The sequence below is a fragment of the Podarcis muralis genome, chromosome 10, assembly GCF_964188315.1.
Source record: "Podarcis muralis chromosome 10, rPodMur119.hap1.1, whole genome shotgun sequence".
Taxonomy (NCBI): Eukaryota; Metazoa; Chordata; class Lepidosauria; order Squamata; family Lacertidae; genus Podarcis; species Podarcis muralis.
The window spans coordinates 33416026-33441292 of NC_135664.1; the positions used below are offsets into that span (position 1 = coordinate 33416026).

The window sequence follows — 25267 nt, forward strand, 5'->3', positions numbered from 1 at the left end:
CCACTGATGTGCAACTTCAGTGTGCACTTACAATGCACACACACAATAGGTGCTCTGTATGCAGGCCTGGATCTTTAGATGCTGATCTTTAGTGATGTTAATACGTGTTCATTGATTTACTGGTAGGTACAGTGCTTTTGGGTCTCACCAGGACTACTGAATGGCCAAACTGAGGGGTGTGTGGTTGTGGTAGCTGTGTGCAGCATGAAGAGAGTGCAGAGTAAGTCTTATAAGAAGAGATTAAGAGATAACGAGGGTCTCACACTGAAAAGGATAATAGCATGCGACATGGTTTGCGTTGTCATACTGGCTCAGGCTCTTGCCTGGTACAGTCACCACACTGAGCAAATCTTTAGAAGACAAGGTGCCTAAGGTGAATTCTTAGGCAGAGCACTAGTTAACAGCTTATGCTGCTAATATTTAGCGCAAGGCAGAGAGAAAGTGAGTTGAAAATATTTGTTGTTCTGGGCGCCTTAGATGTGTAGTTTGTAGGTTTTCTTGCCCTCTTTTCTCTCCCCCTTTCCATCTTTGCTACACAGCCACCTGTCCCTGGCACCTGCCAACTGTAGTTCCAGTGGCAATGTGGAGGCCAGGAAGCAAAACCTCCGAAACTTATCTTCAGGTTCATATGGATGATGCAGGTGGCCTTTGAAGGCAGCATGGACCCAGGCCATTAATCAATTTAAAGAGGAAAATCATTACTTTTAAATGGAGTCTGGTAACAAAGAGGCAACCCGAGTAATCAGAATAAAATCCCAGTAATAGGCAGGGATCACCTCACTGTTACTAGAGAATGTGTGTGGAGCTATGTCTCATAGAAAGCACGGAATTACTTCCAAAGCGGCGCGTGGTAAGATCGCCGCCTTAACAGGGGCCACACTTTAGACCCGCCTTAAGAGGGAACGCCCACACTCGACGTCATCCAATCGAAGCCTCCCTCCGCCGCCCGGATTCATGGTTTTCGACCGTTCGGCAACTTCCGTCAGTTTCCGCCGGTACCTACTGCGCAGAACCCTTTTCTCCTTCCCTTCCCGCCGCTTCCCCCGCCTTCCCTTCCCGCCGCGGTGCGCATGCGTCCCTCCGAGGCGGGGCCGGGCGGGGAGTTGTTGTGGAGCTGCTAGGGAGCACGTGAAGAGCAACGTCATCATAAACACTCGTAGCCAACATGGCGGCTCCTGGGAGCGGAAAGGTAAGAGGAAGGGAGGATGAAGGGAGCTTTTGACCCGCTGTGGGGAGGCGGTGGCGGCTGGGAGGGTTCCCTGAGGGGCTCCGGGGGTGGGAGAGGCTGCTTCTCCCTTCGCTGACCCCCAGATACTGCATAGTTGACGGGGGCGGTGGGGAGAGAGGATGGGAATGACTCGGTGCTCCTGCCTGGCGGTGTGGGGAAAGGCCTTTGGCTTGGCTGGCGGTGGGCCGTTAGGAAAGGGGGGGGGGTTGTTCTTTGGCGGGAGGCGGGCTGTTTCTTAACCTGATTGGCTGAGAGAGGTAAGACTCTTACACGTGGAATTGGTAAGGCCTGGGGGTTGTGCTACTGCGCTGAGGCTGCGTGAAGCCCTCCAGGCTGGAGGTGGCAGGCAAGGCGGGTTTCCTCGGAAGAAAACATCTCTTAAGGCTGAATAATTTACACAGCCTTCACTGCCATTCTTCCTTTTACACTTTTCAATTATTAATCCTGTTTTACAAGATAGCAGCTTTTCACCAGCATTCCTGGAGAGGGAACCTGTCCAAACCTTTTGCTGCTTTCTCGCTTCTTGTACTCTGTGTCCGAAAGAGGGTTTTTTGTTTGGTTTGTTTTTTAAAGCCTGTTAGGAAGCCAAACTAAATCTGTCTTGTGTCACTAAAGGCTCTTAAGTACTGTTATCAGGAACCAGCTGTTGGGTTGTTAAAATTTACTGTGGTTGACATTTACTGAAAGAGTGTCATTATTATTTTCTGGTAAGATGATTCATGAGGTTAACTGGCTGTCTTGTAAAGTGAAATGCTCTTAAGAGGCAGGGCAGTCAAGAGTGCAGCTGAGAAATATGGCAGGTTGATGACCTGGTGGTGATTTTAATGTCAGGATGTGAAACACTGAAGGAGCAGGGGCACTACAGTGGTGTACTTTTCACAATGCTTGCTTTAACAGTGTGATTTGGAGAAGTGACTTAGACACATTTGATGTTGCATTTCCAAGACAGCATTGAGACTTCAGCACACTGGCTTCCATATGTTAATTACATGTTATATGGAGAGGTACTTTCTTTTATTGATCATAAATCTACTCTGATTCACTTCATTGTATGACTTGTAAGTTCTGGTATTATAAAAGTGAGATAAATATATCTCCACTTTCTCCATACCCTGCATTATTTTATAAACTTATATAATGTTCACATTTCTCCCAAAACTTTAAAAGCCCCAAATTCTTTAGCCTTTTTGATGGGAAACTGCTTCAGGCTCTTGAATATTTTGGCTGCCATGTTCCTCATTTTTTCAATTATTATTGTGTGCAATTGTGGTCTCAAAAAAGGATACAGTATTCTAAATGTGGCTGTGCTGTAGGTCTATATAAGGTATTGAGATATGGCTGTCTTATTTTCACTTCCTTTCTTATCTGTAGCATGACTTCACCATTAAAAAAAATAATCATACTGCTGCTGCACAGTGAGTTGTCATTTTTGTTGAGCTATCCACCACTAACCCTGGAACTCTTTCTTGATCAGTCACTCAAAATTCAGAACCTCTCTGTTGATGTGAAGTTAGGATTTTTGTAGCTGTAGATTGATAGAGCTGTGTATTTCTGTACTTAACCCAGGGGTGGCTGGTGCCCATGGTATTGTGGGGTGGAAAGCAGGGAGATTGACAGTAGGTGGAGCCAGAGCCAATAGCCGGCAGAGCAAATTCTAGTTTGCTCTATCCTTCCTGCTGAATTCTCTAAAGCAGCGGATCCCAATTAGCTAATTACTGAGGATTCCCTATTTTTCAAAAGCTAAGGCACAGACCCGCTACTTTTGAAAATTTTGATAACTCTATGGTAGTTACCTGTGTAAAGCAATTTTTTTGAAGAAAATGTGGGATGGCCCCTAATAAGCAAAGAATTTTAGGTAAAAAAAAGACCATAAAATTTGCAGTTAGAAGTTGTTTTCCGTTAAAAAGTAGAGAGCAAGGGGAAGGGATCCTTTACATTTTTAAAATGATAAGCATGTGAACCTGCCCTGTGGAGCAAGCCATTTGCGCTCTCTCGCTCTCTCTCCCCTCTAATTGCAAGAGCCGGAAGAAACTGTGTCAGAGGTAATCCCAGCTCACTTGCCATCCAGCAACTCTTTCACAAGTTTTCCCCTGGCAGCAAGCAGGCACTGGTTGCTAGCAGAGGCTGGGTGATCCATGGATCACTATTGTGGCTTTCACTGTGCAATTAACAAGATAAGTGAGTCCCCGGCAGGGGATGGTGCCGCGGACCCCCAGGGGTCCCTGGACCCCTAACTGGGAACCACTGCTCTAAGGGCAACACTGAGGCTAAGGAGAATGAAGATCATAACCAGTGCCAATGAATAAGCTGGACCAGTCGCAAGTAACAAGGTAGGCAGGTAGGGCTGACTAAGAACAGACTGAGTTTGGCGGGGCAGTGCCCCTGTTGCCTTAATGAATCAGCCATGAGTGACCTAACTCTTTAAGACACACAGAGGATAGAAAGGATTGTACATGTTTCCTAGTGAAAAACCTTTATCCAGGATGTTATATCGGACCATTGCCATACCTAATTTAACATGAGGGAAATTATAACAGAAAAGTTCATTTTCCTCAGGGCAGCAAGACTGAAAAACATGGGGAAGCTACAGGTATATGTATAATTTAGTTTGCTGCCCCAAGGCCAATTTTGTATTGGACTTTAATTTTACATTACCTTTCCTAGCTCTTTGTACGTACACCTTTTTTCCTTCTAAATTCCTTGAGGCATGCATGCTTCCACTCTCAATTATCTTGTAATCTCTGCCTGAAATCTTGTGTATATTAGCTGATTAGTGCCTTGTGCTAGAGAATGAAATTAAAAAGTAGTCTCCTACATTTTCTTTGTTCGTCCCACTATCCTAATAACGACAAGTTTAAGCGAAATATAATTCCTGTTTACTGCATGAATAGTTTAATTAGCTGATATATTTGTTCATATGCACCCACCTACAAGTGCTTTGACAGTGTACCTACCTGAGCAGAAGTGCAAGTGAATTTAATAAGAACACTAAATTAATAATTTATGCCACAGCAGAAGCTGGCTTTTCCTTCTATCACTGTTACATTGAAACTGCCGTTCTGGATTGTTGCAGTGATTCATTTTGTTCTGTTTTGTTACACAAAGTATCAGTGTAATGCTTTCGAAGGAGAATAAAGATACTTTTGAAAACAGTTGTGACAAATAATACAGTTGTGGTAACGGTGAAAGCCGAGGCTGCCTGCTTCAAAATTTGTAGAATTTGTGTTTTTAATTTGCTCTGTTTGTTATTTTTTAATTTGCTACATTTTTATCCTTTTCCTGAAAGAAGCTTGGAGTGGCATATGTGGTCTTTCACTCCCAAATGTATTTTATTCTTGCCTTGAATGAGTTGGGCTCAGAGACAGTGATTGGTCAAAGTGACCTTCAGAGTTGAGCATGCATTTGAGCCTTCCTGTACATTCAAAGTTAACAGTATATATGTTAATAACTTTATAGGACCAACTGCCAAGTCACATGCAGGCAATAAGCAAGTTTCTGAGTTATGCAGATTTCTTCCTAGGCTGAAAATTTTGTGTGCGTGTGTGTGTTTGTAGTAGGCAGAAAGCTGGGGCTTTTTGCAATGGCCCAACAGGCTCTCTTTGGGGTGCTTTTCTACATAGGATAGAGGTAGCTCCTTAGGAAGAAAAAGAGTGGGATACAAATTTAATAATATAAATAACAGTGGTACCTCGGGTTACATACGCTTCGTGTTACATACGCTTCAGGTTACAGACTCCTCTAACCCAGAAATAGTACCTCAGGTTAAGAACTTTGCTTCAGGATGAGAACAGAAATCGGGCTCTGGCGGGGCGGCGGCAGGAGGAGGCCCCATTAGCTAAAGTGGTGCTTCAGGTTAAGAACAGTTTCAGGTTAAGAACGGACCTCCAGAACGAATTAAGTACTTAACCCGAGGTACACTGTACATTGTATTCTTTTTTTTTGCATTTGTTTATTTAGGAAGAGTGGCATTAATTTTTGTTACAGGCTTCTGTTCAGTTTGCTTCTGCAAAATTATTTCTTTTCTGTCTTAGTCACTCACACACTCAGTAGTCACTCACCTGCCTTCCTTCATTATCCCCCCACCACATCATCTTTAGTTGTTGGTTTCCTGGTTCAGATATAAGCAACAGTCCAGTGTTGTATGCACAAGCAATAGTGACCCTTCAACTCAAACACTTCTCTACGCTGTCTCCTCCAGTGTGGTCATGAGGAGATCAGAACACCTGCTTATTATTTTAATCTATTCAGAGCTTGTGGAACATTTTTGTATGAAGACCAGTTGACCAGGAGGACTATAGCCAATACTGGGTAGAGCCAGAGACAAAAGTGAGTGGAATTTGGAAGATTGTACAGTTTCTCTGCCACCCCATCTTTGCAGTCTGCATGAAGTTAGTTTGAGAGTTGCATATTTTCTCATAGCCCCAGGTTTACAGTACGGGTGTTTTAACAAGCCAGGACAATAAAATGTGGTTTGATCCTGGGTTGTTTGAACAAATCATAGCTTATCCCTAATTGGAGTTCCCTGCAGTTTGAACATAATGAAAAATGATGATTGAAGTAGACGTGGATGCTTCTGATGTCATTGATTGACTGAGCTAGAGGAAGAGAGGAATTTGAAAGAGGAGTTTGAGTCCAAGGCTTGTTGCTGCTTCTACATATAACACTAAATCTATAACACTAAATCTATAGTTTGTCTGAAAAGCGACCAATTCACCCACACTTTGCCTGCCATTTATCCAGTATTGGTTTCTCCCTTTGTGAATGAAGGTAGTTGAAGCTGATGTAGTTATTGATGCATTAATATTTTGATATTTATTTCTCTGTTTCTGATTTCTAATGCAGTATTCATTGCAAACATGTAATTCTGTTTAATTTCCTGTCTGGATCAGCATATGAGGAGGCATGACCATAGCCTCTTGTAACAGAAATCTTACCCAGTTTCTTGCATGATTGTGTCACATATTGAGAAGAACAGGTCTTGTCACCCTAATTCAGAAGTGGGGAACCTGTGGCACTTTAGATGCTGTTGGACCAAAACTTCCATCACCCCGACTATCGTCAGTACTGGCTGTAGCTGTAGTAGGAGTCCAACAACATATAGAGGACCACAGGTTCCCCACCTCTGCCCTATTGGAAGTCCTCAGGTTGGGTTGGACCTGCCCCCAGAACCAGTTCAGGATATCAAATTGTCAGAAAATGCTTTTAAGAAACAACTTTGCTTAACTTTTTTTTTTAGGTTGTATATGAACAGGAAGGAGTTTTCATTCACTCCTCCAGTGGAAACAGTGATGATCAGGATTGTTTGTTATCTGGGATACTGAGAGTCATAGAAAAGGTATTAAATCAATATTTTGTGTGTTATGTTTCTTGTGACTTTACCTTATGCCTTTCTATCCTGCAAAGATATTGTCTTACTGACCGAAATACATAGTGTGCAAAGTAAATGGAGGCTATTTTTGTAAATAGAAAAAAGTAAAACCTTAATGGCGTTGAGTCACTTGAATAATTGCATAATTTGTGTTGTAGGATACTGAGGTGATAGTAGATTGGAGATCACTGGATGATTCATTAGATTCGTCTAATATACTATATGCTAGAAAGGTATGTTGATTACTTGCAGCAATCTTTTTTGAAAGGTTTGGAAAATTGATTTTTAAAAAAGTAAAACAAAATCTTCCTTTGATTCTCAGAAACCATAGCTGTTACATGGTAAAGTAACATAAAGGCCTAATTGTACTTTCTGATTGTGGGGTACAGGATCCATAGATCTTTGATCTGTTTATGTGATGGATGCTTTTTAAAAAATGCTATTATTAATATTGGTACATAAAACTGAGTGTATTGGTTGAGATCCATCTATTGCAAATGGAAAATATACATAACTAAGAAATGGAGATGAGACATTTATTTGGCTCAAATGGCCTTAATGGGGACCATCAGTAAGAATGGAAGGTAGGTTATGACCTCTACAGTACTTTTATACATTTTCTTTTTCTTTTCTTTTCTTTTTTTTATTAAAGATATTTATTGGCATTTTCACAAATTTATAAAATGTAAAAGTCACAAAAAACACACAAAAAAAGACAAAAGTACATACAAAAAAGCAAAAAACCACATGTATAACTTCATTTCCTTATGTTCATGAAACTTCCTTTCCCGACCTCCTCATACCTCTCCTTACTGCATTCCAATCTCTAATTCTCTTCAACAAATCCTTCCCTTAATTTCTATTAAATTTTTGAGCTTTCTTTTCATATTTACATAATGATTACAGCTAACAACCACTTAATTTCAGAATCAACATCGTCTTAACATTCGGCAATTTTACAATATTTCTTAAGATAGTCTTTGAATTTCTTCCAATCTTCTTCCGCCGTCTCTTTCCCCTGGTCTCGGATTCTGCCAGTCATCTCTGCCAGTCCCATATAGTCTATAACTTTCATCTGCCATTCTTTTATACATTTTCTAGTATAAAACTATTTGAGTAATATGTTGTATGTTCTCTAGATAGTGATCAGTGAAAGATAATCAATCCAAATCTGTTGCTTTAAATTACAAACTCATGTTCCTTGACTCCACCAGAAATACTGTTATTTTGTCCCAATCTTCCCCTCCTAATAAGGATAAATATGATGGTGGTTCTTGTTTTTAAATTTAATTTAATAGAACTGTCAAGGCAAGGAGTATGCCGTTTTTAAGTTCTTTAATTATATTATACTATGACTTCCCCCTTCTAGCTTAAGAATCTGTATACATGACATTTATCATGTTCTCTCTTGCTGATCTTACCTCTAAACTAAAAAAATCCCAATCTTTCCCAGAAGGGTAGTTGCTCCGTTCTCTCAATCACTTTGGTTCCCCCTTTTGGAATCTTTTCCCAACTCTATAATCCTTTTTGAGGTGAGGAGATAAAAACTGTACACAGTATTCCAGGTGTGGTTGTTATACCATAGATGTGTATAACAATATTGCCAGTTTTACCTAATGATCCCTAGCATGTAATTTGCCTTTCTCACACCTGCTGGACTGTGGCTTATCATCTTCATTGAGCTATCCCCCATGACCACAAGGTCTCATTCCTGGTTAGTTGCTACCAGTTAAGACCCTATGAGCATATATGTGAAACATAGATTGTCTGCCCCAATGCGCATTACTTTACACATGCTTACATAGAATTGCATTTGCCTTTCCCCCCACCATTCACCCAGTTTGGAGAGATCCTTTTGGAGCTTTTCATAATTCCTTTTTAACCACCCTGAACAAGTTGCTATCATCGGCAAGCTTGGCTAATGCACTACTCACCCTTAATACTAGAACATTTATGAACAAATTTAAAAGCACAGGTACCTATACTGATCTTTATAAAAATTTTTTATAAAAACAACAACAACAGGAATATTGGGGGGTGTCTTTTTTTATTAATCACTAGCTGCAAGTGAAACTATTTTTGATTGTTTCGATATCTTATTTAGGATTCCAGTTCTGTTGTTGAGTGGGCACAGACTCCTAAAGAGAAGACTCCGCGAGGAACAGAACATCCGAACAGTTACGAGGCAGAATGGGATATGGTCAACACAGTCTCTTTTAAAAAGAAACCACAGTCAAATGGAGGTAAATGAAGAATACTGTGTTGTGGGCACCTTTTGTGTGGCCGCACGCAGCTCCCCTGGACCTATGCTGCACCTGGCAGTACAGCCTGGCTTCGCCTCCCCCCCCCCCCCAGCCGGACACCTGGAGGTCTTCGCCTACCTCTGCCAGTTATCTTATCCCGGCTGGGGGGCATTGCCAGGAGATTTGGCCAGGTAAGGGGAGGACTGCCCTGATCACACAATAGAGGATGGAACTTACCTGGGAATTCTCAGTCGCCTCCAGAGCCAGCTGTGCATGTAGCATACTTCTTTTTTGTCTTTTGGGTGTTAGTGTTATAATACGAGCTAAATTAGTGGCGGTGCTTTTCTAATGACAGTTCTTACCATATGTCTTTGATAGGGTATATGCTATTGGTTTGGCTAGAAAAGTTGAATGAATAAATACTTCAGAATTTGAAGATCCTAGTCAAGTTGCATAGGAATACATCAACTGTGTTTTACTGCCAGACCATTGCTCCATCCCTGTCCATTGAGATAGACAGTAATGGACATGATTCCCCAAGATCTTGGGCAGGGGATTTTCTCAACCTTTCCACTTCAAATTCTTTTAACCAGAGAATAAGCCTGGTGCTTTCTGAAGGCACACCACCACTAATAGTGGTGGAGCTAGCCACACAGAAGGATTGGATGAAATGTGTGCTACCATGATGTTAAGTGCACTTATTCTTGGAAGTAGTTTTAATATATTCCAGGGCTAGGTGTTGCATATTGGCTTTAAATCAAGAAAATAACATACTCTTTTCCCCATTAGATGCTGCTGTTCACACAAATGGAGAGAACAAGTGGTCCTTCCTGTTCAGTTTAGCAGATCTAAAGTCCATTAAGCAAAACAAAGAAGGAATGGGATGGTCCTATTTGGTATTCTGCTTAAAGGATGATGTTGTCCTCCCAGCTCTTCACTTCCATCATGGAGACAGCGCCTTATTGATTCATTCCCTTAGAAAATATGTGGTGCTCTGTGAGTAAGTATTCATTTGGTCAGTTATTCTAGCTTTATTGTTTGCATAACCATCATGATGAGTTGATCAACTTTTTTTTAAAGCCAGCCAGTGAATAAATAATGCTTCTAGTCATAGTTTTTAAACACATCAATTGGCTCAAGTTGTGATTTTAAAAAGAAATACTAAATTGTAATTATCAAGCACAACTCTGCGAAGAACCTGTAATGTTACTACAGGATGCATTTATTTATTTATTACCTGCCCTTCACCCTAAGGTCCCTGGGCAGGTTACACTATTAAAAATATACACCTCAAGTGTCAAAAGCTAGGGTAAAAAGGTGCATTTTTAGTTGACATTTTGCACACATAGAAGATTTTAAGATGACAGCCCAAACTATAGCAAGCAGGTAACACTACATATGGGAGAAAGGAGTGGCAGGTACAGAATCTCCTGAAATACTGAATTCTCCTTCCCCTGCTGGCTGTCTACAGTAGGGGGAAGGTGGGATGCAAAATAGACACCCCAGCATTCTTTCTCCCTCTGCCCAGTGGCTGTAGCTAGCAGAAAAGCTGAAAGAAAATCCAAATGCAGCACTTCTTAGTTTTCTGAGAATGGCGGCTTAGTTCAGAGACACTGGTGGCCAGGCTTCTGTAAACAAAACATCCTTATTGTAAAAAATATCCAGTAGAGAAGTCATTGCAGCCCTGTAGCTGCGCTAGCCTTGAATTTGGGAGAACTTTTTGCAATTGACCAGGCCCCTAAAGTCTTCCCTCTCTTACCACTTGCATCTCCTAGATTTGACCCTTCCTGCTTTCAGGACTAATCTCTTCAATGATTTTTCTCTGTTGGCTCTGCTGGATCAAAATAAGTGAGGAAACTTGAGGAAATAAATAATTTCTTTTGGAGACTGGCAATAAACAATTCACCTACGATAAGCTCTCCAGTAGTATATAAACTAAAATCACAGTACCAACTAGTCAGAGGTCTGAGAGGAAGAGGGAATTTCTGTGATGCCCTGAACAAATACAAACCTAGGCCATTGGCTACTAACAATAAATATCTGACTGACTGAGATTGTTGCCCACATCTTGTATTTAGTCCCAGACCATGACTGGACACCTTCTAACTTCTCTTAAAAATATACTCTAAATGAGTAGGCATTTTCTAGTTGGCACTCAAATCTGACAGAAGCTTTTTTTAGTTTCAAGCAAGTAATGCCTAATTAAAGAATTGAAGTATACAAGAGAGTAAGTAGGATTTCAAAGTTTATTTTTAAAGACTCTGAGTTCAGTTTAATATTAAATATATCCATATTTCCTTGGTACAATATCGTAAATAACTGCTCATAGCAAATAAAGTGATGCTAATTTATTGTGAATATTACTCAGGATGAGTTTAATTAAAATGGAAGTATCTTTAAGAGGTTTTCTTATTCTGATGGGTTAGCTAAGTATGACGCATCACAACCTTTGCTTTCTGGGCTGTATTAGCAAACCTCTGTTCTGGTTTATTAACAGCCGTGTCATCAAGACTGATTATATCGCCTCTTCTGACTTTAAGATGCAATCTGTTGTTGAATTTCATATCCTCTGGCACAAATGCTGCATCCTTCCATGCCAGCACTGGGAAGCGATAGCATTTATTAAAAGTCTTATCTTTAATAACAGAATAGGTGGTAGGTGTTCCAGGTAACAATGAATAAATGTAATGGTGTTTTGTTTCAGAAGCTAGTAATAGTGAATCCAACCAGCTAATTTCCTGAATAAGCCTGAGGTGGCAATCAAACACTTTCAGCTTTTTTAATAGTGATGTCTTCTTTCTGTATATTTCTGTGTGCACATGCACACATATAATCCTCTTAAAATATTGCACAATGAATTCACTTTTCTCAAGTGTGATGGCTATATTGTTGAATTTCCCAAAAGAAAGACTCTGATTCTAGAAGGAGAAATGGTTTGTTTTTGTTCACAGATCTCCACAGGACAAGAGAATTCTTGTGAACTGCCAGAGTATTTCACAGTCCTTTGAAAATCTCCTTGATGAACCAGCATATGGTTTATTAGAGGTTCGTGTGATTTCCTATTTGTTTAATATTGAGTTTAATATTCAAGATTTTAAAATGCCCAATTCCTGAAGGAAACCAAATTTCAACCCTGGGAATTATCATGCTGGCAGATCCTTCTTTTTCTTTGCTATGTTTTCTGTACAAAATGAAGTATGTATTTGATTTCTTTTTAAAATGTCCTTATTAGTATCCTGCCCTTCTTCCCAGTGGGAACACTGAACTGATGAAAGAGGCTGTGTTGTGTTATTTTGGAGATGCATTTTTTTCAGCTTCCTGTAGCCTTTTAGACACAACTTATATCAGTTATTACTCTTTGGGCAGCTAGCTTTTGGGAATGAATGTCGTACTATCAGAATTTTTTATTTTTTTAAAAACAAATTTGTGTGAGCCTTTTCAGAATTTGTTTACCCCTGTGCCGTTCTCAGAAACTGAAGACTGATCCTTACACAGCAACAATGGGAAGATTTTCGAAAGTGACCAACTATATATTTGATAATTTACGAGGAAGTGACCCCGCAACTCAGCAGCGGCCTCCGTCAGAAATGGCAGACTTCTTTAGCGATGCTATACCAGGCTTGAAAATAAATCAACAGGAAGAACCAGGATTTGAAGTCATTACACGAGTAAGCGTTCTTGATAGCGAGGGTGGTTTTAAGATAAAAATTAGTGCATTGGTAATAATTTAACAGCTTTTCTGGTGCATATTTTAGATTGATTTAGGAAAGCGACCCGAAGTGAACAGAAGACAACCAGTGTCGGTTGAAGAATGGACTAAGAATATGGATTCTGAAGGGAGAATCTTAAATGCTGACTCCATGAAACAAATGATATTCAGAGGGGTAATATCTTAGAATATCTCTTTAAAAATTGTACCATATACGCCCAAATATAAGCCATACCCAATATAAGCCGCACCTTTAAAATTCAAGAGGGGAAAAAAGACAATACCCAAATATAAGCCTCTCTCTTAAAATTCCACAGGCACTCACACCTGTTCCGTTTTACCGTATGCCTGTTTCAGCAGCGCTATCCTAAAAGCCCATTTTTGTAAGGTCACGAATTTAAGCCACACTTTAACTTTTCACAGCCGGAATTTGCAAAAAAAAAGTGTGGCTTATATTCTGGCCAATACGGTATTTGATTCCTTATTGCTAGGACAGACAGTAGCTAGCAGGTACATGTATTTGGTTATCCCTCTAGAAAAGGTTAACTGAAATTCTGAATCATTCAAATAGCAATACTCCGAAGCAGCTGACCATCAAATCAGGGGTAGCTAACCTGCATTCCTCTGGAAGTTGTTGTATCCCGACCCTCACCCACCCCATCCAGCATGGACCATAACCATGGATGATAGGAGTTTTAGTCCAACCACACAGCTAGCCATCCTTGTTATATAAACCCTTTAAGTTCTGTTTTGAAAGCAGTGATTTCACGCCGTGGATTTCTAATGCCATGTTTGGAGAAGCTCACTACTTTTCATGTGTGTCGATACTGCCAGTTGCAGGACTGGTCCCTTAGTGGCTGATACTGAATAAGGCAGAGTTCTGTGAACAAAAATATACATTCAATTGAACAATGCATAACTAAGAATTTAGCAAATAAAGAGGGCAAATCTTTTAGGACAGAAATGAGGATGTGCTAGCCTTAGTTTAAGGTTTAAATGAAGTCCACTATGGCCTTAGCTTTTTACTCCATAGCCATTGATAGAACATGGGTGTCTTGAAGGAGTTGGTGTTGGAGTCCAGCAACACCTAGACATTACATCCTTGTGCACAGTGCCACTTGCCTAAATCTTTTCTAGATGGCTTTAGGTAAAGCCAAATAGAACTACCTTTAGAACTTGTTGGAAATTGTTTGTAATGTTTTAAGATTTGCCTTCCCACAGTGACTTCAATTTAACCTGAACAGTGTGTTATAAATATTTCAGAGTAATAGCTTTAAAAGACAAATGGTTTCAGTATTTACACTTAAAGCTTTCAGATAAATTTAGAAAATGTAAGTTTCTTTCCAAAGACCTATGAATCTGCATGCCAATAAGATGTGACATGAGAGGGAAGGAGGCAGGGAGCTTAGAAAGGGAGATGATGCGGAAAAACATGTAATTTAATTAACCTCCAGGTTGATAACTTCATTTTTTTCAATGCTACGTTTATAAACATAATGCAGAAAAATATTAACCTGGGGAAACAGACATAAAAGGTTAGGTCTTAATCAGCATCCTAAAAAGAAGTTGAAGAAACTAGGTGATCTAACAGCAGGGGAAAGAACCCCTCCCCCCCCCCCCCAAAAAAAAAATAATGACCATAGGAAATCAAACATAGGAAACAGTAGCAATAAAATTAGGTAATGTTACCTCCTGCACAACTACAGGATTTGAATAAAGTTGTTCTTATAAAGTGCCTGATGCTTATAAAGTGCCATTGCTATTTTATTATGTTCTGCTTAGGGCCTTTGTCATGCTTTGAGAAAGGAGGTCTGGAAGTTTCTTTTGGGTTATTACCCTTGGCACAGTACTAGGGAAGAAAGAACAAATATACAGAAAAGGAAAATGTAAGTACGGCTCCCTTAAAACAATGTCATAATGTGGAGTAAACTTTGCATACTTGCAAGACAACTGCTTACGAATATCATTACTACTATCATTTTTTCTTCAGAGATGAGTATTTCAGGATGAAGCTTCAGTGGAAATCTGTCAGTGAAGAACAAGAAAAAAGAAACTATAGATTGAGGGACTACAGAAGTCTTATAGGTAATTTTAAGAAACATAGAAGGCAAAGAGATATGTTAGTGATAAACTTTTACTCCTTTTTTAAAAAAATTGAGGTGACCTCAATTATCCACCATGTTTGTTAGACATTGTTTCTGTAACAAAATTATGACCTGTTAGGCTCAGTGTGTTAGGATTAATGGCTTCTTTCTCTTCCGTGTCCTCCACTGTGAACAGAAGACAAATATCATAATAAAAGGATTAATAATGAATAAAAATGAGACAAACAAACTAACTCACCATTCTTTCAACCAGTGATCTCAGGGCTGCCATGAAACAGTGTATTTTAGTCACCAAATGCCTGGATAAACAGGAATGTTTTAATTTCCTCTTGAAGTCAGCATGCGTGCTGTGCAGCCATTTCTTTTCTGATCCTTGTAGTTGATTCAATTTTATTTTGCTGCTGACTGAAATAAAGGAAAGCCGAGTGTGTGCTGAACTTGATTTCACTTTAAATAAGTTTCTATAGGTTGCTGACCATATGCTTTAGTAGCCTGTTATAAACTAAAAGTAACATCAAACTTTATTATTCTCTGCTCTAACTAGCAACGGCAAACATTTTAAATGCTTTATAACATTAGCAATAACTCTTAAAGGCAAGAGGGAGAGTTTGAGACCAGAAAGCTAAGTTGTATGTTTAATGTGCATCACAGCAGGTATACAGTCACACCAGTGTAAGAAGCAGAGTAAAATTTTTAGTTTAAAAGCAGCAAAAAGGAAGGAACATCTAACCTTTTCCCTTCTTGCTGCTTTTTCAGATTTCTTTCCTTTAGCCACTTTTCTCCTACGGACAAGCATGTATTTTGCAACTGAAAGCAGACACACATTCAGAATACTGAAATTTAACTTGGAGATATGCTTTTGAGGGGAGAAGTAGTTAATGTTCTTGCTTTTGGCATTTGAAGGATTTTTTATTTTTTGCCTTTTAATACAACACAAAACACATTAGAAGTGTCAGAGTTGAATGTAGACAAGAAGCTTTATTCTCCCATAGCTTTACTATAATGATCTTATAGTTTGTACAGTAGGGTACTTTGCTCCTGTCCAGTCCTTTTTGCTCCTGTGCTGAGCTAAACCAGGGTTAGGCTTAGCATGTAGTCTAAGGCAGGACTCATGGTTTAGCACATTCACTTACCACAAACTCTAAAGTCCTGGTTTAGCTCAGCACAGTGCAGCAGTACAAAGGGCAAGAGAGGAGCAAAACGGCTTCAAAATCCTCTCTGTGTCCTCACATGCTTCTGCGGTTTGGTAAAGCATAGCTAGGTTTGATTCACACAAGAAGCTTAGTCAATGCATTTTAATCAGATTCTAATAGTGTGTGGAATGTTACAGTATCGTAAAACTATACAGTATATTCTCAGAGACTAAGCAGATAAACCAGGGGTCGGCAACCCAAGGCCCATAGGCCACAAGTGGCCCATGGGGGTTGTTTAACCGGCCCATGGACCCCCGCCACCCGCTTGGGGATCCCCACTGCCCACTCAGTCAGTTCCCATGTGCCGCGCTAAACCGGTGCAGAGCATAGTGGGGCCCGCCTTCCGTGACTCTGGCCAGCTTCCCATTGGCTGCAGGAAGCTCCTGCAGCCAATGGGAGGCTGTACATGTCTCCTCTGCGCTGGAAGGAGCGCCAGAAATAGTGTTTGCGCATCTGTGCGTGTGCCCACACTCTCCAGCCCACTGTGGTGTCTGCAGGACCGTGAACCAGCCCAAGCCACAAAAACTTTGCCAACCCCTGAGATAAACTAACTTCGGTAACAATTAAAGAAACATGGGGAAATGGAGTGTCCTAATAAAACATTCTCATGCTAAACCAAGCAATTAAACCTTAAAGGCTTGATTACATATCGGCTCCTCACCATTAAATTTAATGTAACACCACATATCTAGTACATTTGAGTGACGGTTTACATTTAACATATCTCAAATAGACTCTGCCGTGTGTTGATTCAATGAAAATGTTTTACATTTTAATCAGGAGGTTTCTATAAAAAGTATACCGTTTTCTAAGTGTTTGGAAATCTGCTTATAAGAAATCATCTTATTTGAGACAGGAAGAATTTGTCTTAAATACTCTTAAAAGCTGCTTTAATGCATTTTAAATGACACCCTCTGAATTTAGTTGTCTTTACTAGGCACTTCAAAGCTCAGCACAGTGTTTGAGAAATTGGAAATTTGAAGAGCATCCTGCATTTTTTAGATATAGGCTTAGCAGAAGCTGTTTTGAAAATGTATTAAATCTGTGTGCTGTTTTTCAGAAAAAGATGTAAACAGAACAGACCGAACAAACAAGTTTTATGAAGGTCAAGATAATCCTGGTTTGATATTGCTTCATGACATTTTGATGACCTATTGTATGTATGACTTTGATTTGGGTAAGTAGCATTCTACTTATGTATGTGTACTACTGTACCTGATCTAGTGTAACTTATTGTAATTACCCTTCAGAGAAGACTTGATGTACATTCTGTCTTAGACGCCCAAATTAATTATGTGTTTTATCCTTGGTTGCAACAAGTGGGACCTGCAACAAACTTGTTTAGTTTCGGTACTTGTGTACTCCTGATTTTGGAGATCAAATAAATGTATCAAAAAGTTTCCATTGCTCGTATGCTTATTTGAACAAACACCATATTTTTCCAAGTATAAGACGCCCCCATGTATAAGACGCCCCCTATTTTGGGGGACTCCAAATTAAGAAAACACCCCTCAGCACTACCCGTGTATATGACGAGCCCCAATTTTAAACCTATTTTTGGTTAAAAAACAAACAAAACACTTAGTCTTATACACGAAAAAATATGGTAGTTTAGGAAGAGGATGGGAGAAACTAAATACAGTAGTTACTTTTCAATCTTTTGGGTACAGTTTGCCACATATCAACAGTTTTTTTCTCTCTCTCTAATACAAGGCTATGTTCAGGGAATGAGTGACCTGCTTTCTCCGATTTTATATGTGATGGAGAATGAAGTTGATGCCTTTTGGTGCTTTGCATTGTACATGGATCAAATGGTAAGTCTTTCCATCTTCATCCCTGTTGTTAACTTCAGTTACCATTTGAGTATAACTTATTTCTGTAACTTGTTTATCATTAAACTTTTGTTAGCAATTTATGTAGCATTTCTCTTGCAGCATAGAAGCAGATATATAAGCAAGAAATGTATGTTCCATAATTATAAAGATAATGCTGTGTTTCAATGTTGTAACCTGCCCTGGGACCTTAGGGTGAAGGGTAGGTAAATAATAATTATTCTTGGCATCTATCTGTCTCGAGAGACAATGGAAGAGTGTGCCTTCAGGGGTAAAGTCAATCTGTTGAAGAATTACAGTGCCTGCTGTGGCTGTAGAGACCAATATGAGAGAGACCTATTTTATTGCAGGTGGGGCAGATGAAGGTGTCCAGTCTCATTGGACTCCAGATTATTCTAATTTGCTTAATTCAAGAAATTCAAATTATCAGACCCATATCTGATCTTGAAAGCGAGCTTCATGGAATGCTGTTAGCATCCCAACAGGACCAAAATCACATTAATGTTTAGTTTTGTTATTATATATTTGTTTTGATATAATACTCATCTTGGCCCTCATGTAGAATCAAAATATTCTAGATGCTGTTTCAATTTGTTTCCCATTAAGCACCAGAATTTTGAAGAGCAAATGCAGGGTATGAAGACACAGCTAATTCATCTGAGTACTTTACTTCGCTTGCTAGATAGTGGATTTTGCAGTTACTTGGGTATGTATGACAGCTCAGAACAACTTACCACTGATGATGATGATGATGATGATGTTTTTCATTTACACCTTTCCCCATTCTTATACAGTCGTTCTTTTTGACTTCCCACCCAGCATTCCATGACAGTTCTTTTTACATCTTGATTGGCTGTATATACAGTATTTTTTCCACCTTATTTTCCACACTCTCATGTCTTTAATCTTGTCAGCTGTTGGTCACAAAGTTACCTGGAATTTATATTTTAAGTCATATTTCTGTAAATATTCCCCCAAGTACCCCCACTCACTTCTCGTCTGTTTATCATATTGATGATATTGATTTTAGTTGTCACACTGGTTTCTGGTTTTGCCACACGATGGGAAAGCTGCGGCTTGTTGCTCTCCTTCCGAGGGAAATCAGGCTGTCATGTGGGGAGAATCAGTGGGGGGAAAGTGTGGGCTCCACGTCTCCTCAAAAACTCCAGAGCTGAACTGGAGTTCCTAAAGAGCTCCTGCAGCGCCAGAGGGTCTCCCCCCAAACAACCTCTCACCAGGAGAAAACTTACCACTGTTCTTATCTAGAATCTAGACAGTGGCCGTGTTGGCATGTCCTGTTAAGCCAGACTTTCTGGCTTGTTGTGGTTTACTGAGAATGAGCAGCATGTGCATGCTGCCCAGTTGCTCCCACTTCATGCCTCTGGCATGACCATAATAAACAAATCAGGAAGCATTGGTTTCACATTACAGTGGCACCTCGGGTTACAGACGCTTCAGGTTACAGACTCCGCTAACCCAGAAATAGTACCTCGAGTTAAGAACTTTGCTTCAGGATGAGAACAGAAATCGTGTGGCGGCAGTGGGAGGCCCCATTAGCTAAAGTACCTCAGGTTAAGAACAGTTTCAGGTTAAGAACAGACCTCCAGAACGAATTAAGTTCTTAACCCGAGGTACCACTGTATATCCGAACCAGGGATCCGTAATCAGCGAACCAACAACAAACAATTTCTTCAGATTGGCTCATGATCATGGTTCAGATGTATTGGCTTCCTGGTTTGTTCATCACACTTAAGCCAAAAGAGGAATGGGAGCAAACAGGCAGTGTGCATTTCCAGTAAACCAGAGTTTCCTGTTCCTGTTAAACACAGTAAGCCAGAAAGTCTGACTTGGGACATTCAAACACAGCCAGTTGCTTAAAACACTTCTCCTACACCTAGTTTCTCAATTGGTGTAAAGAGAGTTCTGTGCTATTTAGATACTGTTTCAGTCTTGCCTGTCCTCAGTTTTTTAACCCTTACTTTCAGAGTCCTTTAGGTAGCAATGATTAGAGAGACTTGACCAGGGCCTCAATCTCTCAGCCTAACCTACCTCACAGTGTTGTTGTAGGGATTCAGTGAGAAGGGAGGGAACCATGTGTGCCACTTTGAGCTCTTTGGAGAAGAAGGTGGGATATAAATGAAGCAAACAAATAAAATTACGGTCCATATTTTCCTCAGTTTTCCACCCCAATAAACTCTAGAACAAACTAACTTTTTGTAAGCAATTGTAGCCAGCAAATCTGTTAGATGTATTAATATATTAAACATACTTTAAGCGATTCATAACCAGCATTTCTGTCAAAGATTTATTTGTTCATTTTCTTTTTTAAAAACTCTTTTAGAATCTCAAGATTCAGGATACCTTTATTTTTGTTTCCGGTGGCTTCTAATAAGATTTAAAAGAGAATTCAGTTTTCAAGATATTCTTCGCTTATGGGAGGTAAGAAATAGAGCTTTTTCTTTTAGCACCTCCCGCCTAAAAGTTCATAGCTGACCAAGAGGGGAGACTTATCCTCTCTGGTTTGCTCTTAAGTACTGGAGGAGCATTTGTAGATGAACTAGTCTAATCCCCTGCTTGGTGGAGAAACTCCAAAGTTTAATTTAAATTAAAGTTTAATTTAAAAATTAAAATGCCATCTGACAGATGGTTGCCCTATCTCTGCTTGAGGACCTCCAGAGAAGGGAGAGCAGTTTGAAGTTAGCAGCACCTTATTCCTCACAACTGTTATGTTTTTATTCCTATTCAGGATTTTCTCCTGCATGCACACAATCTTATAAGGTGCTATTGAATAATAGTTCCCAAGTTCTCATTACTATCAACACCATGTAAACTTGTGAAAATGCACAAAGCATACCAGGGTGAAAGGAAATATCTCTGCTTACAACAGGGTGGCTAATCCACGGGCCATATGTGCGCTCCCCATGGCATCTCAAGAATTCCTTCCACCACTTGTTACCTTTAAAATATAATAATGTGTTATGGTGTTTTAATTGACCACTCCAATGGGTCCTACATAATGATGCCAAAAGGCTTTCTGTAGGTCCCTCACAGCCCCCTCAAATGTTTCCATTTTAAAAAAAATTAAATTACGAGTAATGTTTAAAATTATAGGTCCTTGCTGTGATACTGTTATGCCAAAAGGTTTTTGGCTGTTCCCCAAATTTGTCCATTAAATTTCTAAAAGATATTTATTGCTGCCACTCTTGTGGGTTGCTTATGGCTCAGTGCAGCCCTTAGCCCAAAGAAGACAACCACACCTGGCTTATAGCTCTGAATAACAATCTTATTGGAGCACTTAATTGCTCCAATACTCCCTGATCTGCTACTGCATGGGCCTGTCACTTTTGCTACCACTAAGAAGGTGACTTGCCCAGAATATCAACTGGTAGCATCAGACCCAGTTTCCTGGCAAATACAACCTACTCACTGTAGGCAGAGTTTGTATTTCCTTTTTTCTGAAGTATAGAGTGTATTTCCATATTCCAGTTTTAAGAGTCCTGAAAACTTACTTATTCCTGAATAATTCTGTTAAGTCAATCAACCCATTTATTTCACTGCACTTTGAATACTACAGTCGTACCTTGGATCCCAAAAGTCCTGGAACCTGGATATTTTGGCTCCCAAACGTTGCAAACCTGGAAGTGATTGTTCTGGTTTGCGAACGTTCTTTTGGAACCCAAACGTCCGATGGGGCTTCTGCGGCTTCTGATTGGCTGCAAGAGCTTCCTGCATCCAATCAGAAGCTGTGATTTAGTTTCTGAACGTTTTGGAAGTCGAATGAACTTCTGGAACTGATTCTGTTTGACTTCCAAGGTATGACTGTACTGGTTTTCTGATCCTGATTTTCAGTGAGGCATGAAGATCTGAAGGATCCACCCAAAATATCTGAAATTCATTGAGGGTGACAGATGCTATCAGGACATAGCTCTACCGTTTGCCCTTGTCAAGATCTTCAGAATGTAGCATGAAATTAATTATAGATAGTTATTAAGCAAGCTATTATGTTCTTCTGTCTAGATAATAGTTTAATTAGCTGGCAATTCTACTGAAATATATAAGAAGTTAGAAAACTATCCCCCCCCCCCGATGTAATGGTAAGTTGCCAGAAAAATAAGTGTTTGGGGAGACTGTTAAAACCTTTTGGTACCTTACCCTTGTGGCATTATGTTCAAGTTCTTGATTCATCAGCAACTTCAATATTCTGCTAGGTAATGTGGACAGACTTGCCTTGTCAGAACTTCCACCTTCTCATCTGTTGCGCTATCCTTGAATCTGAAAAGAAGCAAATTATGGAGAAGCATTATGGCTTCAATGAAATACTGAAGGTATCTGTTGCATGTTACTCTAGATCCAAATTATGTTCTATCCTTTGTTTCCTGTATTTGAATACTATTAGCATTTCATTATGCAATCTTATGTGAGATGGAACAAATGTTAATTCTCGGCCACATTTCTACTGTGATGAAAGATGCTCAGTGTAGCTTAGTTAGTAGATCTTAGTAATTTATTAACTCATCAAGTTGAGAGAAAGTAATATGAAGCAGAGTTTTCATACAGCATATAGACTGGTTGTTTGATTTTCAGAGCTAAGAGGACTTACTGTTTATACTGAGGCTGTTTTAAGTGCTTAATCGGTGAGCTACCCTAGGTCAGAGGATTCCAGTAGAAACAGGAAGATCCAGTTGGACCAAGGGATTTGGCTTCAGGTTATGGTGTGAGGAGAGGCCACACAGAAACACAAAACAACCCACAATTCAAGACAAAACTATCCTAGACTACTGAGGATTGTGCAGGAAGATAGCAGTCCCTTCCAGACTTTTTCTACTCTTCTCAGCATCGCTGCATAGAGATGGTGGTTTTGTTGGGTGGTTTCCCCTGAGCCTGGGGAGGTGCAGTGCTGAGGAACTACAAATCCAAGTAGCAGACATAATTTACATATTGCAATCTTAACCAGATGCTTTACATATTGCAATCTTAATCAGATGCTAATTATGCGCGTGTATTAATCAAGTTAGCATTTCTTTACTTAAGGTTATGCTAACACTAGGAGCCAAAGTTCTGTGGCTCAGAAAGCTGTGCATTTAGCGTGACACTCGCCTCCATCCTTGGTTGCACTTCGTCATTCTTTTTGTTCCGTTTTAGCATATCAATGAACTGTCTATGAAAATGGATGTTGAAGACGTACTTTGCAAAGCAGAAGCCGTTTCTATGCAGATGATAAATTGCAAGGTAAAAGTCAAGCATATTTCATGAGCTTTGCATAAACAAATGAGATTTAACCAGGTTGATAATTATTGAAACAAACCCTTTACGGTGTGTGTTGCCTATGATGCCTTTGAATGAAGGGTGGTATGCAAATTTAAGAAGTAAATAATGATGTCATAAACTGCAGAATGGTACTGTGCCCAGAGATAAAGTGAAATCTACCTATACCAGTTTTAAAAGATACGGATTTTCTAGTCATCCTAGAACTGCTTATTGAACATATTTTCCTTCTAGAATTAAGAAAAGGCATATTTTAGCTCAAACTTACATGCATTTAAGGATATGCTTCTTGTGTACTTAGCATGTTAACAGCAGCAACAACTTAAAAGAGCAACGTGTGCCACATTTTTTCTTCTTCGTAGGAATTGCCTCAAGCAGTCTGTGAGATCTTGGGATTAGAGAACAGTGCTGCAACAACACCAGATTCAGACACTGGGGAAGATGAAACTGCTGGTGGAATAAGTCACTCTGCACCAGCCTATCCAAATATCTCCAAGCCTGTTGCTGCTGCCAATGGAACAAGTGAAAGTATTGAGCAAGTGACCCCCACCGTGCTGACAGATTGAATCTTGCACAATAATTTGTCTGCATTTTTGAAGAGACACTTTATTATACCTGTTTTGTTTCTTTCAAGCACTTGAGGTGGATATTTAAGTTTTTGTTTTGATTAAGCTTTAAAGATTTGGAAAACAGATCATGTACTGTAATACTCTTACATCAAAGCTTTACAACATGACCTAATTATTTTTGTAGTTTCTTCTACCAAAGTAGCCTTCCCCCCCTCCCCCAGATAACATTCCTTAATACTTTTGTAGCCAAGTGCATTTTTTCCCCTTTTTGGTAAAATGGAAATCAGATGAATGTGAATGGCATGGAAATAAATGCTTCTGTATCACTTTTACTTTGAGAAGTCTTGAGCATGGATGGTTCTTAGATATCATAAGATTCAAAAGTCTTCTATACTATTTCCTATGTGAAAAGATGCTAACTTCAAAAACAGTGCTTTGTAAATGAAAGGATTATGTCCTTTCTCAAATGTTTACAAAAACACTTGTTAAGTATTTGTGGTTGTTGAATGTAGCTTTGCAATGGAGATTGACATTTGTGCAGTTCCCTGATCTTGAATTTTGTAATCCAGGGGGTTGGCTGAACAGTACATTTTTACATTTTAACACCTCTACACTTATACATATGTATGTATAAATTAGTTACATATTCAAACTTGTGAGTATTAAAGGATAAATCTATTTTTGACTAAGTAAACTTGGCTTTTCATTCAGGCAATTTTGACCAAATTTTAATACATAACTGTAAACCTGCCTATTTTTGAAAAATCTTTTTTTCTTAAGGCTATATTCAGGTTCTGAATTACTTTTACAATGGCTTTCTCGCTTACTTAACGAATAACGTTTCTTTGCTGAATAGTATAGTAACTGATTTAAAAAATCGGCTTCAACTGCCTTTATGCTAGACTACTTGATTAAATAAAAGCAGTTAAAAATAAATGCAAAGTACTAATTATGTTGGGTGTGTTTCCCTCATGTAGCTCTGCATAAGCTCCCATGGAGGGCACAGATAGAATGGAAGATTCTTATGGTGGATTGTGCCCATTGTCCTTAATAAATGACTTACATATGAGAAAACTCTATGCTTATATACCATTCTTTCCATTTTTATAGTAATGTGGGATCTGACATAGATTCAGTTGTATTTGTTCCTGAGAACCATTGTACATATTATGAAATAAAATGCAAAAATTACTTAATGTTTTTCATTTAAAACAATTAAGAGAATCTTGTGTGGGGAAAAGCCTTCCTAGATTTCAGTGATTTACACACAGATTTAAAGTATACAGTGAAGAGCTATCTAACTTTCCTCTGGCAGAACACTTTGCAGTTGACAAAAATGAGGAGAGAGTTGAATCGTCTTGTCCCCTTGAAATCATTGGAACTGTGTATGCAACCAAAGCACTTCCGTTTCAGTGATTTCAATAGAATTGCATCATGTTTGGCAATGTGGGTTCCTGCTGAAAGCCATCTTTATAAGGCAGCCACTTAATCTGAGTATTAACTTGAGCATTCCTGGAGAGATCACAGCCCTGGTGCAGACAACATACAAGCAACACCCTAGAGGTCCCAGGCTGTAAGGAAGTTAGATTAGCCTCGACCAGAGCCAGGGCCTTTTCAACTCTGGCTCCGGCCTGGTGGAATGTTCTGTCTCATGAGACCAGGGCCCTGCGGGATCTGATTTCTTTCCGCAGGGCCTGTAAGGCAGAGTTGTTCCACCTGGCCTTTGGCTTAGAATCAGTTTGATTCCCTCCCCCT

General features: G+C 39.6%; 1 protein-coding gene across 3 annotated transcripts; it reads left to right on the forward strand.

The window, feature by feature from the left end:
- Positions 1-1037: 1037 nt before the first annotated feature.
- TBC1D15 (TBC1 domain family member 15) lies at positions 1038-24703 on the forward strand. Of its 3 annotated transcripts, none has more exons than XM_028745330.2 (17): positions 1038-1189; positions 6465-6563; positions 6755-6829; positions 8701-8839; positions 9629-9839; positions 11791-11884; positions 12310-12507; positions 12595-12723; positions 14331-14434; positions 14539-14633; positions 16907-17023; positions 17560-17660; positions 18285-18384; positions 20020-20117; positions 21887-22003; positions 22821-22907; positions 23306-24703. In XM_028745330.2, exons 1-17 carry the CDS (start codon positions 1166-1168, stop codon positions 23507-23509), a joined length of 1992 nt encoding a protein of 663 aa, XP_028601163.2. In that variant the 5' UTR covers positions 1038-1165; the 3' UTR covers positions 23510-24703. The 3 variants fall into 3 exon arrangements, with proteins under 3 accessions (XP_028601163.2, XP_028601165.2, XP_028601164.2); XM_028745331.2 differs by lacking the exon at positions 1038-1189 and adding an exon at positions 3800-3818; XM_028745332.2 differs by lacking the exon at positions 6755-6829.
- The last annotated feature ends 564 nt before the right edge of the window (positions 24704-25267 follow it).